The sequence below is a fragment of the Fringilla coelebs genome (genome assembly GCF_963513975.1).
Source record: "Fringilla coelebs genome assembly, chromosome: 23".
Lineage (NCBI taxonomy): Eukaryota > Metazoa > Chordata > Aves > Passeriformes > Fringillidae > Fringilla > Fringilla coelebs.
This window is the reverse complement of record NC_140049.1, coordinates 6,192,571-6,203,856: the sequence shown is the minus strand read 5'-3', so window position 1 is coordinate 6,203,856 and position 11,286 is coordinate 6,192,571. Positions and strand designations below refer to the sequence as shown.

The window sequence follows — 11,286 nt, the reverse complement described above, 5'->3', positions numbered from 1 at the left end:
GCCTGGAACCTGTCCTGGGGTGCCTGGGATGAGGACAGAGGAGTCCTGGCACCCTGCTAGGCTGCAGCTGCTTGGCCAAATTAAGCATGAAAAGATTAAAAAATGGGTGGGAAAGGCTCTGTGTGCGATGCAACTGCTCCAGTCCTGCTGAGGATGCTGAGGAGGTGAAGGGTCAGGTGGAAGGACAAGGACTGAGCATCCCAAAGACTGAGCCAAAGGAGCAGATTTTCCAGTGGCAGCCTCCTCTGATCCATTCCTGATTTGGGGAAGAGTTTGCATATAAGTTTTGAATCCTCCATGAAGGAGCTGCGGGGTGCTGAGGCAGCCTTGGAGGCTGGTGGCTGGGCTAGAGAAGTGTCCCCAGTAGTGTCCCCCCTCACCCTCTGTGCCCAGGGACAGGGAGCAGAGTGGCTCAGGATCCCTGAACTGGCCAAAGGAAGGGATGTGATGCCAGAGGAATTCAGCTGTCCTGGAGACAAACCCAAACCCACCTCCTGAAGCCTCTCCCTCACTCCTTCTGCCAGCCATGAGTGTGCTGTGGAAGTCCTGCAGGAGCCATCTGCATGGAGCCATCCTCTCCCATCCCTTGCTTTGGGAGTGCAGTGTTTTACTGGGAAGGTTGATCTCTCTTGGAGCCCACACACTTTTTGATGCTGTTTCCTTCCAGCCCTGTCTGGAACCGCCCTTTGCTCCCAGTTTATTGCATTTTCTGCACTTAACAGGCTCACTCCAAAGGGATGGGGGGTGCTGCAGCACACCCTGGTGTGGTGTGGGCTTGAATCTGGGGATGCTGCAATTCCTCTGGATACTCTGGGAGCACAGACAAGGCACTGCTGTAACTACCAAGAGTTGCTCTGCATGTGGGCTGAGCATCTCCTGCAGTGCCCCCAGCCAGGAGTTTGAATTCTCACAAATTAACCCCTCCAGCCCTGCTCCAGAATGAGCTGGCACATTCTCAGATGCTTTCACTGACCAGCTGCAGTCTGGGGGGCTGTTGGGCTGGGGGGGAAGCACAGGATGTTTGGCCTGAAATATAGCTTCATCTCTGGAATTAAACCTTGAAATGCCCCAATTGCCACAGCTGCAGTTCTTGTGGTGGGCAGCTGGTGGGGAGTTGGTGTCTGGAGCTCTGAAAGCTTTTCCAGAAGCAGAGAACTGGGATGGAGAGCAGGCAGCTCTATTCCCCCGGCTGGTGTTTGGGGAGCTCTGCACCCCTGAGGCCCAGCAGGGCTGGCCCTGACCAGGGCCAGGGGCTCAGCAGAGTTGGTGGGATCTGAGGAGCAACCCGGGGCTGGAAGGGCAAGCCCAAAGCCTGTGGCAGCCCAGGGTGTGGGGTCTGAGTGCCAGCATGGGGACACTGCAGGGTGACCTGGCCCTGGCCCTGGCCCTGGGCAGAGTTCCCCAGTGAGGAGCGCACGCGGCCTCGGCCCAGGACAGTCCTTTAATGCACGTTTGGCTGCCAGGGACATCTCGGGGTGCCACTGGGCACAGGGGGGCAACTGCTGCCTCTGGGCCATCTCTGCAGGGCTGGGAGAGGTGGGTGGCAGTGGCCCTTGGGGACAGCATGGCCTGTGGCTGATGGAGGTGGACGCTGTGCAGGAGCAGGGCTGAGGGCACTGCTGGGAGGAAGAAGCTCAGGTCTCCTTTCCACACCGTTGTCCTTGTGTTTCAGCTCAGTGGGAATTCAGGGAAGGGCACAAAGGGTCAGGGGAGTAGCAAGGGCAGGCTGGCAGCAGGGATGGGGACAGTCCTCTTCCCAGTGCTCCTGTGGGAAAGAAACACAGAGGGGCAGAAGGGCAGAGGGACAGAGGGGCAGAGGGACAGAGGGACAGAGGGGCAGAGGGGCAGAGGGGCAGAGGGGCAGAGGGGCAGCTTTGGCTGTGGCTGCTGCCAGTAATGCATATGGGATGAGAGTGGCACAGGAGACACCCAAAGGGGAGCACCCAGGAGAAGAGGAGGGGGGCTGGCAGGCACCCCATGGCAGGGAGGTATGGGACAGACCTCCAGCCAAGTGTGGGGTGGGACATGGGGACAGGTGGCCTTGTTCTGTAGGGACTGGGGACATTTCTGTGTCTCTCCAAGCACCGCCCAGGAGGCTGAGGGAACTCGGGGGGATCGGACCCGGCCCTACCTCTCACTGCCCCGTGGGGGACTTGGCAGCGTCGAACATCTTCTTCCTCCCCTCCATGCCTGACATGGCTTCCACGTTCTTGCGCCAGTCGCCCACTTCCACAGGGCGCTCCTGCCGAGGGACAGGGCCGGGCATGAGGCTCTGGCAGCCCTGTCCCGTCCCTCCCCTGCACAGAGCCTCAGCTGGGACACGGCTGCCCCCTGGCAAAGTCCCTGTCTCTCTGCCAGGTGTCCCTGCACAGGGAGCGGCCTGGGGAGGTGGCAAGCAGCAGCCTGATCTCCACAGGGAGGTCTGGATCCGCGTGGATACTCCCCTCCCCAAAGCCTGGCCAAGCTGCATTCATGCACCAGAAGGCTCAATAATCCCAGAAAGATTTCTTTAGGAGGAAAAGACCACGTAGGACTTTGAGTTTACAGCAGCACAGTGGGACAAATGTTTGTACTAAAGTAAAAACACTTCCTGCATTGCCCTCCTACCTCCACCTTCTCTGAGCCTTTGGTGGGGACTGGGATTATTGGTGTGACAGTGGGAGCCTGGCAGCAACTTCCAGAGCAGAAGGGGAGGTGACAGCAGCTCTGGGCAGGTGACAGAGCTCTGGGAGCCCAGGTGTCTGCTCTGCCCCCCAGCATTTGTAGATTACAAACTGTGCCCCAACACCATCTCACCCCATCCAGAACAAACCCCAGATCTGTTCTCCACGCGGTGCCAAGGGCTGTAAGCACAGTTTTCTGTCCAAAGGGCTGGAAAAGTGCTATACCCCAATGGGGGTACAAATGAAAAACAGCTAAAAATTGAGGTTCTCATCCAATTCTGCTCATCCAATTTTCATTCACTCTGCTGAGCTGGAAGGAGCTGTGAAAGCCCTCTGGGGAGAGGGGATCCCCAGCTCTGCCTGGGGATGAGGCACAGCTCCTGCTGCTGGGGCACCTGCACACCCTAGGCAGGTTTGGGCATCGCTGGCAATGAGACTTTCCCTTCTCACACCTCTGCCAAACAGGTGGGAACTGGGTCATTTATCTCAGGCCAACTGCTGGGCTGCTCTGTCTTATCTAATCTGAGTCTGGGAGTTCCCTGGGAGATTCGGGGTGTGATTGTGCCCAGCTGGAGCTCTCATGGCTCCCTACAAGATCAAAGATCAGACTCTGCAGTTGCAGCTCAGCTGTGGTGCTGAGGGGGCCCAGGTGAGAGACCCCCACACACTCTGGGAGGGAAGAGCACCACAGACACAGCCCTAAGTCTCACCAGTTACCATCCACCTGGCCTGGTCCAGTCAGACTGGTCCTACGTGGTCCCACAAGATCCCACAGTGGGAATGGCCTCACAAGGCTCTTTCCAAGGCTGACAGGGGGTGAACACAGGGTGCCCTGGAGAAGGGCAAGGGCACCCCTAGGAAGCGTGTCCATCTCCAGCCTCCAGAGGAGTCACCCACCTTCTCTGTGTCCTCCTTCTTGACAGACTTCAGGTTGGCCCTGAGGTCCATGGACACCTTGTGCTTGGAGCCCAGCAGGGCCCTGAGCATGGCATCGGCCGAGACACGGACCCGGCGCAAGGGAGGCCGCTTGAACTTCCCCCGGAGATCAAGAACTTTGATTTTCAGATCTTTAATCTGCAGGGGCAGGGGAGGAGCAGGGGTGGGAGGTCACTGCTTGGCTGCCTTGCACGAAGAGCCCCTGTGGGAAGCAGAGTTCTGGCAGCATCGAGCCCCAGAGGGATCTGCACCTCCCCTGCGGGCCCACCCCACCAGGGCTCTGCCCAGCCAGGCTCAGAGCTGGGCCAGGGGCTGGGCCCAGCCTGCTCAGGTGGCAGCTGTGCCACGAGAAGCTCTCAGACCCACAGGGCTGACCAGGAGAGTGAGGAACCTCTCTGTGGACCCCAAGGACAGTTTGAGTTCCCTTGGGCAGGGATTCACCTTGCTCTGAGCGGTGCCTTGCAGAGCAAACACCAGCCCTGAGGAAACCCTGGTGCCTGTCCCACATCCCAGCCCAGCCTGGTCCATGACACATCCCCGTCCAGGCCAGAGCTGCCACTGGGAAGGAGCTTCTAGAAGGAACCAGCCCGTCCTCCCTCCTACCTCCCGGGTGTTATGGTTGCATTTCGCTTCAATGTCATATCTCTCCTCATCCACAATTTCCACCTTCTCGTGCAGCTCCCTGCACAGGTCCTGGGGCCAAGAAAACAGGAGAGCGGTGAGTGAGGCCCCTCAAGCTCCCAAGGAGCTCGCTGCACCCTCGGGCCCAGCGTACCTGGAGCTGGCTCAAGGAGAGCCCACTGGTGTGCAGCGGGGCGACCCTCTCAGACAGGTACCTCTCCTTCTCTGCCTGCTTGTCCACAATCTCCTGATCCCACTCCTCCTTGGCTTTGGCCAGCATCAAACTCTGTGAGCACGAGGAAATGGCAGAAGTGTAAAGCGAACAGGCCCCTGTTTCCCCTGAGCCACTCACACAACGTTTGTAAGATGGGACAGACTGGTGTGCCACCCCCTCCCTGCTGTCCCCAAACACACATCAAAGCCTCCCCCCAGCTGGGTGGGGACAGGGGGCCGTAGGGCTGTGAGGCTGTGGAGCTGTGGGGTTGTGGGGCCGTGGGGCCGTGGAGCTGTGGGGCCATCGGGCCGTGGGGCTGTGGAGCTGTGGGGCTGTGGGGCCATCGGGCTGTGGAGCTGTGGGGCCGTGGGGCTGTGGGGCCATTGGGCCGTGGGGCTGTGGGGCTGTGGGGCCATGGAGCTGTGGGGCTGTGGGGCCGTGGGGCCATAGAACTGTGAGGCTGTGGGGCCGTGGGGCCGCGGGGCCATCGGGCTGTGGGGCCGTGGAGCTGTGGGGCCATCGGGCTGTGGGGCTGTGGGGCCGTGGAGCCGTGGGGCCATCGGGCTGTGGGGCCGTAGAGCCGTGGGGCCATCGGGCTGTGGGGCTGTGGGGCTGTGGGGCCGTGGGGCCGTGGGGCCATCTGGCTGTGGGGCCGTGGAACCGTGGGGCCATCGGGCTGTGGGGCTGTGGGGCTGTGGGGCCATCGGGCTGTGGGGCTGTGGGGCCGTGGGGCCATCGGGCTGTGGGACTGTGGGGCTGTGGAGCCGTGGGGCCATTGGGCTGTGGGGCTATGGGGCCGTGGGGCTGTGGGGCCGCAGGGCCATCGGGCTGTGGGGCTGTGGGGCCATCGGGCTGTGGGGCCGTGGGGCCGTAGGGCCATCGGGCTGTGGGGCTGTGGGGCCGTAGGGCCATCGGGCTGTGGGGCTGTGGAGCCATGGGGCTGTGGGGCCATTGGGCTGTGGGGCTATGGGGCTGTGGGGCTGTGGGGCCGCGGGGCCATCAGGCTGTGGGGCTGTGGGGCCGTGGGGCCGTGGGGTTGTGGGGCTGTGCTCCCGCTGGCTGCTGACGTTGCTCTGCTGGGGCAGGCAATGTTTATCCCAAGCCAGAGCCTGGGGAGCTCCCAGGCTGGTGCTGGAGCACAGAGGGGCTGAGGGTTCAGAGCTGAAGGTGTGGGGGTCTCTCCCCACCTTAGTGAAGGGGAGGTTTGTTTGGACCACAAATCCCACATGAGTGAGAAGAGAAAGGTGGGTGGGAGCTGCTCCCCACAGCCCATCCCTGAGCTTTCCTCACCCCTGTCCCACCGACCACGCGCTGTAACCTGGCTCCTTTCCCCCAGCAAGACAAACCCCAGGGAGTTTCCAGCCCTCGGGACTCACCTTCAACAAGAGTTTGCGTGAGGCTGTGATCTTGGATTTTCTCTAGGGGAAAGGGGAGGGAAGGAAAACACCCTTTGAAAACATACACAGCAAACGCAGAGCAGCAGCAAGGGCTCTAGCAAAGGGAATGGCACTTACCTCCCTGCGGGCAGGGGAGCAGCCCGGGAGAAGCAGAAAAAAACAAGACAAGAGAACAGGGCATCAAGGAATGAGAGCAAAAAAGAGGGGACAGTCAAGGAATGCATCTCGTGTGGTTGCAGTTGGTTCCTTATTTCTGTATCTCACAGCTGCCACCAGCATGTAAGCCAGGTCTGAGGTGAAGGTGCTCTCTGGAAATGCAGTGGGAGCTCAGGGCCACAACTAAGAAATGTCAAAATGTCACTCAGGTGAGTGGCAGGTGAGCTGGCACTGTGCCCATCGTGCCAACCCCAGCTGAGGCCCTGTGGTTCAGACACCCTCATTCCCCCAGTCGCACTTCAGCTGGGTCGGGATGCTTGGATGCTGTTCAGGTTCACAGGGTTGGGACGTCCCCAGGTCGTTGCTCCAGGAAAGCTTTACAGGGAGTCCCTCCCTTCTCTGCTCACCAGGCAATGTGTTGGATTTGTGCATTGTGCTACAGAGAGCCTCACGGCAAATCCAGAGGTGCTGCCCCCCCTCAAATCTGCATTTGGGGATCTGGGAAAGCCCCGAGGTTTGAACTGGGACATTGAAAGGGCAGACAATTTGAATTTAAAGACAGTTTTTGCAAGGGAAACAGCACAGAGGTCTGGGGCAGGGCAGGGTCGCCCAGCGGATCCTCCCCAAAGGGACAAGCGCAGCCGGGCGAGGCTTTCGGGGGTGCGAGGGGAGCGCAGCTACTCACGGCTCCGGCATCGCGGCGAGTGCTGTTCCTGCCAAGAGAGGGAAAGCGGCTGAAACCAAGGAGCAAATCCCAAAGGCACCGAGGCAAAGGCAGCGAGGGAGCGATGCCGAGGTGCTGCTGCCCCGCGCTGTCGGCGTTGGGAAGCGGCCCCGCAGCCTCCACGCCCGGGGCAGCGCGGGCCGAGCCCCGGGCTCCGGCAGAGCCCGCCCGCATCTCGGGCAAGCTGCAGCGTGCCCAGCCGGCCCTGCAGGGCTCGGCCTGCGCCTCCTCGGGGCTTTTCCCAAGCTCCGAGCTGCTCGGGGCAAGGGATGGAGGCTGGAAATCTCAGGAGAAATGGGGGTGCCTCGGGGGTTCCCCCGCTGGGTCGGCTCAGGGAGTCCTGTCCTGCAGCTCTCGTAGGCAACTGCAGGGATGGGAGGGCCAAAACCCGCCGGGGGAGCGCCGGAGCAAAGGGCAACACCTCTGCTCTGAGCCGGGCTGAGGGCTGGGGGTGCCCAGTGCGGAGAAATGAAGGATCCAGGGAAACCTGAGAGTCCCTTCCAGAGCCCAGAGGGGCTCCAGGATAGCTGGAGAGGAACTCTGGGACAAGGGATGGAGGGACAGGACAAAGGGAATGGCTTCCACTGCCAGAGGGCAGGGATGGATAGGATATGGGGAAGGAATTCTTGGCTGTGAGGCCCTGGCACAGGTGCCCAGAGCAGCTGTGGCTGCCCCTGGATCCCTGGCAGTGCCTAAGGCCAGGCTGGACAGGGCTTGGAGCAGTCTGGGATAGTGGAAGGTGTCCCTGCCCATGGCAGGGGTGGGACTGGGTGGGTTTTAAGGTCCCTCCCAACCCAAACCATCCTGGGATTCTCTAAGACAGAGCCCAGAGCTGAGCAGGTTCCTTCAGCAGTCACATTCCAGGTGAAACACTCAGGGTTTCCTATTTTACATTTGCCTGGTGATCCCAAGCCCTGGCAGCTGCTCCAGCCCACACTGCTCCCCTGGCCCTGCTCTGAACCCTCCTGTGCTGAGCCCAAGCAGCAGAAAAATGTGGGGGAAATACCAATCCTTTTTTTTTTTTTTCCCTCAAAAAGCATTTCCAGGTGTGGGTTTAGCCCTTTTCCTTGGGAGGAAAATGGACAAGCTGGGATTTTTTGCCCTGATCCTTTTGCATCCCCTGATATTTGGAAACTGTTTTAGTGCCTGTGAAAAATGCATGTTTTATGATTGGCTTTTCGCAAATATTAAAATGAATATTATATGTGTTGTGTTAGAAAGTAATGCTGTATTAATTCTCTTAAGTAGTGTGTTAAATCTAGTTTTAGGTTATTAAAAAATGTTAAAATAGAAACTATGCTATCTAAGATACTTTTTTTTTAAGAAAGGACTCGCAGCAAGATAGCAGCCACAGGACACCTCAATCTTTCAGAGAAAAGGAATTTATTGCTCCTTATCAGAAGAAACGAACTTCTTCCCGCCTCAAAGGCGCTGTTAGGATTCAGAGGAAGAAGCTGACGATGACCAGACAGAATCCTGTATTTGAATGGAATTTATGCATCATGTATGGTGTATGAATATGCAACAGGCTGTTGCTTTTAAGGGTTAATCCTCTGTAAACGTGGGTCCTTTTTCGGGCTTGTGCTGCCCGGTAAAAGATACCCAGACGTTCGTAACTCTTTGTTTCTGTTGTCTTATATTGTCCTAATGTCCAAATTATTATTACTCTAATTGTATTACTATTTTTATAACCATTTTATTACTATTAAACCTTTAAAATTTTAAAAATGAGTGATTGGTGTTTTTCACAGACCCCAAGGATTCATGCTGGGGGAAATGAAAAGCTGGTCTCAAACAGCTGCTCACAGGTTTGTGTGGAGCCTGTGCCAAGCAAATCTCAGGGCACATTCTGGCTCTGTTCCCTTTTCCCTGTTCCCTCCCCATGCCCCCACAGCTCAGCCAGATATGTCCTGAATAAATGAAGTTTGGGGGATGGGGGGGAATGTAATAAAATCCCAGCAGGATTCATCTTCCCCAGAACCACCCAATCCAGATCCCCGGATTTACAATGAAAAATCCCCAAAACAGGAATTTCTTTGTCCTCAAACCACATCAAACATTCAGTTTCCTGCTTTTGTGGAGGTTTTTGGTGCTGTGACAAACATCCTAGTGAACATGAGGCAGCACTGGTGCCTTGAGCAGGCTGGGTCCCAGCTGCTGCCCCCAAGTTTATTCCGGGGGTGGCAGAGGAGCCTTTCTTTCCCTGCAGCTGAGAGGGCTGGGAGCAGCCTCAGCGTTTCCTTTGTCCCCTGCTGGAGCAGAGCCCGGCATTCCTTGGGGTGGGATCCACACCACACCTCGAACTCACGACCTCTACCAAGGTCAGTCACATTTTAGGGCCAAATGCTCCTAAATTGGCTTCCCAAACAACTGCAGGGACTGAGCTGTGCCAGTGAGACATCCCCAGCAATCCCCCGTGCCAGGACTTTTGGATTCCAGCTGGATCTGGACCATCCATGAGAGACTTCGCTCCCTGAAGGGGACGAGAGGATCTGGGCAAGCTAATTCTGTAATATTTGCATTGTCCTAGCTGTGAAAAGCTTGTATAGCCTATTGAACCACTGGAACATGGAAATCCTTAAAAGAAATAATCCCATAAACCCAACCACAGTCAATCCTGACATCCTCCCCCATCCCAGGAGGCTGGAGACAAACCACAAGCACTCTCCATCTACCAGAAGGGAGCTCTGTCCCCTCTGTTCCCACCCTGAACCTCCCACCAGTGAGCCAGGCTGGAACATCCAGCAAGTGCTTCTCAAACTGTGCCATGGTTTGGGAAAAACCAGGCAAATATCAGCTCAAAGTCTTTGTCCCCATTGCAGCCTCACCAATCCTCTCTCCAAGAGCAGAGGAAATGTCTGACCCCCTCAGAGAGGGAGAGAAATTCAGGCAGATCCTCGTGCTGGGGGTTCCTCTGTGTCCCGTGCCAGTGCCGGGGGTCTTGTGCCCATCTCAGCAGCAGCACACCCCGAGGAGACAGGGGGCAGTGGCAGTGCCTTACCTGGCTGTGCAGGAGGGAGGTGACGCCTGGCCTCGGGACAGCCGCGCTCTGCCGGGGCTGGGGCTCAGGGGGGGTATTGAATCCCAGCCCTGCCTGCAAGTGGTCGGTAAAAATAGCACAAATCCCCTCCTCTGCAGGCATCTGCTGCAAGCCCTGGGAGTGCTGGGACTGCTGCTCACACCTGGGGCCCTGCCTGGAACACAGGGACACACACGGGTCACCCGTGTGTCACTGCACTTGTGTCCCAGGGCACCCACAGCCCCCCTTTGGTTTGGAGGATTCCAGGGCTGTTTGCATAGGAAGCATCCCAGACTGGTTTGGGTGGGAAGAGACCTTAAAAATCATCCAGTCCCAGCCCTGCCATGGGCAGGGAGATCTTCCACTATCCCAGGTTGCTCAAAGCCCTGTCCAACCTGGTCTTGGACACTTCCAGGCATGAGGCAGTTCTGTGCATCATGGGCATTCTGTGCCAGGGCCTCACCACCCTCACAGGGAAGAATTTCTCCCCAATATCCCATCTATCCCTGCCTCTGGCAGTGGGAAGCCATTCCCCGTGTCCTGTCCCTCCATCCCTTGTCCAGTCCCTCCCCAGCTCTTTGGGACACCCTTGGGCACTGGAATGCCCCCACTGCTCATATGGGGGTTCTTGGGGTCACACAGACAGGCTCAGGCTGCCCAGTGCTGGTGATGCTGTGGGGATGGGCTGGATCTTCCTGGCACCTCTGCCTTGTCTGGTGTGACAGAGCTCCAGAGATGCTGCAAAAGGCAGGGGAGGGGGTGCGAACAGCCTGGGAGCTGCTCAGCCCTGCACGGTGGGGCACACACAGGACAGTGCTGGCCAAGGGGACTCCTGGGAGCCACCAGAGGCACCAAAGCAGCTCAGGGAACCTCAGCAGGCCAGGCTGCATTGCTGAGGGGTGATGGTGAAAACCAGCAAATGTGGGGTCACACCTTAGGCCAGGTGGGGAGGGGACCAAAGAGGTCACAGTCCCCTCTCTAAGGAGAAGGACCAGCCCCACTCCCCCAGCACAGCACTGCAGCTTGGCATGCTCAAGCAGCTCCCAGCCCTCACAGGGCCTGAGGTCTTCCCCATGAAAAGCAGTGAAAACGCTGCTGTCTGTCCCCACTGCTCCCCATAAAGCCCCTTGCCCAGGGTCCCTTTGCATGACAAGGGCTGCAGGGCAGCACCTGTTCCCCAGGATATTTTTAGGGACAAATTTAGGAGCAAACAATTCCCAGCGTGGGGCCCAGCAGGGACAATGCCTGGCATGTTAATCCCGGGGCTTTTGTGGCCAGGAGGGACACACAGCTGCTGGAGTGGGGCAGCTCCCATGGTGGCGAGCACAGACAGCCCCCATCCTGCAGTGCCTTCCCGGCTCCTTCCCCCTGCCTGGACACAGCAGGAGCTGCTGGGAGATCGGTGACAGCAGCAATGGCATGGCAGTGCCATCCTTGTGTGAAATGCACCAAGCAAGTCCCAGTGGGCAGGGGAGAAACCCCCCTGCATCCAGCGCACCCCGGAACCCCTGCAAGGACCCTTCCCTACCCCCAAACGCCAGCGCAGAGCATCTGCT

General features: G+C 58.3%; 1 protein-coding gene across 1 annotated transcript; it reads right to left on the bottom strand.

Moving 5' to 3' along the window:
- Positions 1–1,645: 1,645 nt before the first annotated feature.
- On the bottom strand, positions 1,646–9,747 carry TNNI1 (troponin I1, slow skeletal type). Its single transcript, XM_084220579.1, has 8 exons — positions 9,713–9,747; positions 6,669–6,700; positions 5,811–5,852; positions 4,375–4,506; positions 4,203–4,292; positions 3,561–3,737; positions 2,132–2,242; positions 1,646–1,765 (listed from the first exon to the last, which is right to left on the bottom strand). The coding sequence occupies exons 4-7, from the start codon at positions 4,498–4,500 to the stop codon at positions 2,135–2,137; spliced, it is 501 nt and encodes a 166-aa protein (XP_084076705.1). The 5' UTR covers positions 4,501–4,506; positions 5,811–5,852; positions 6,669–6,700; positions 9,713–9,747; the 3' UTR covers positions 1,646–1,765; positions 2,132–2,134.
- Between the last annotated feature and the right edge of the window lie 1,539 nt (positions 9,748–11,286).

What these genes read in the sequence shown, in the direction of transcription:
- TNNI1 (XM_084220579.1), bottom strand. Translation starts at nt 4,500, where the DNA reads ATGCTGGCCAAAGCCAAGGAGGAGTGGGATCAGGAGATTGTGGACAAG. An exon ending in GCAACCATAACACCCGGGAG is followed by an intron (nt 3,738 to 4,202) that starts GTAGGAGGGAGG and finishes CTGCCCCTGCAG; the next exon opens with ATTAAAGATCTGAAAATCAA. An exon ending in AGAAGGAGGACACAGAGAAG is followed by an intron (nt 2,243 to 3,560) that starts GTGGGTGACTCC and finishes GTCCCTCGGCAG; the next exon opens with GAGCGCCCTGTGGAAGTGGG.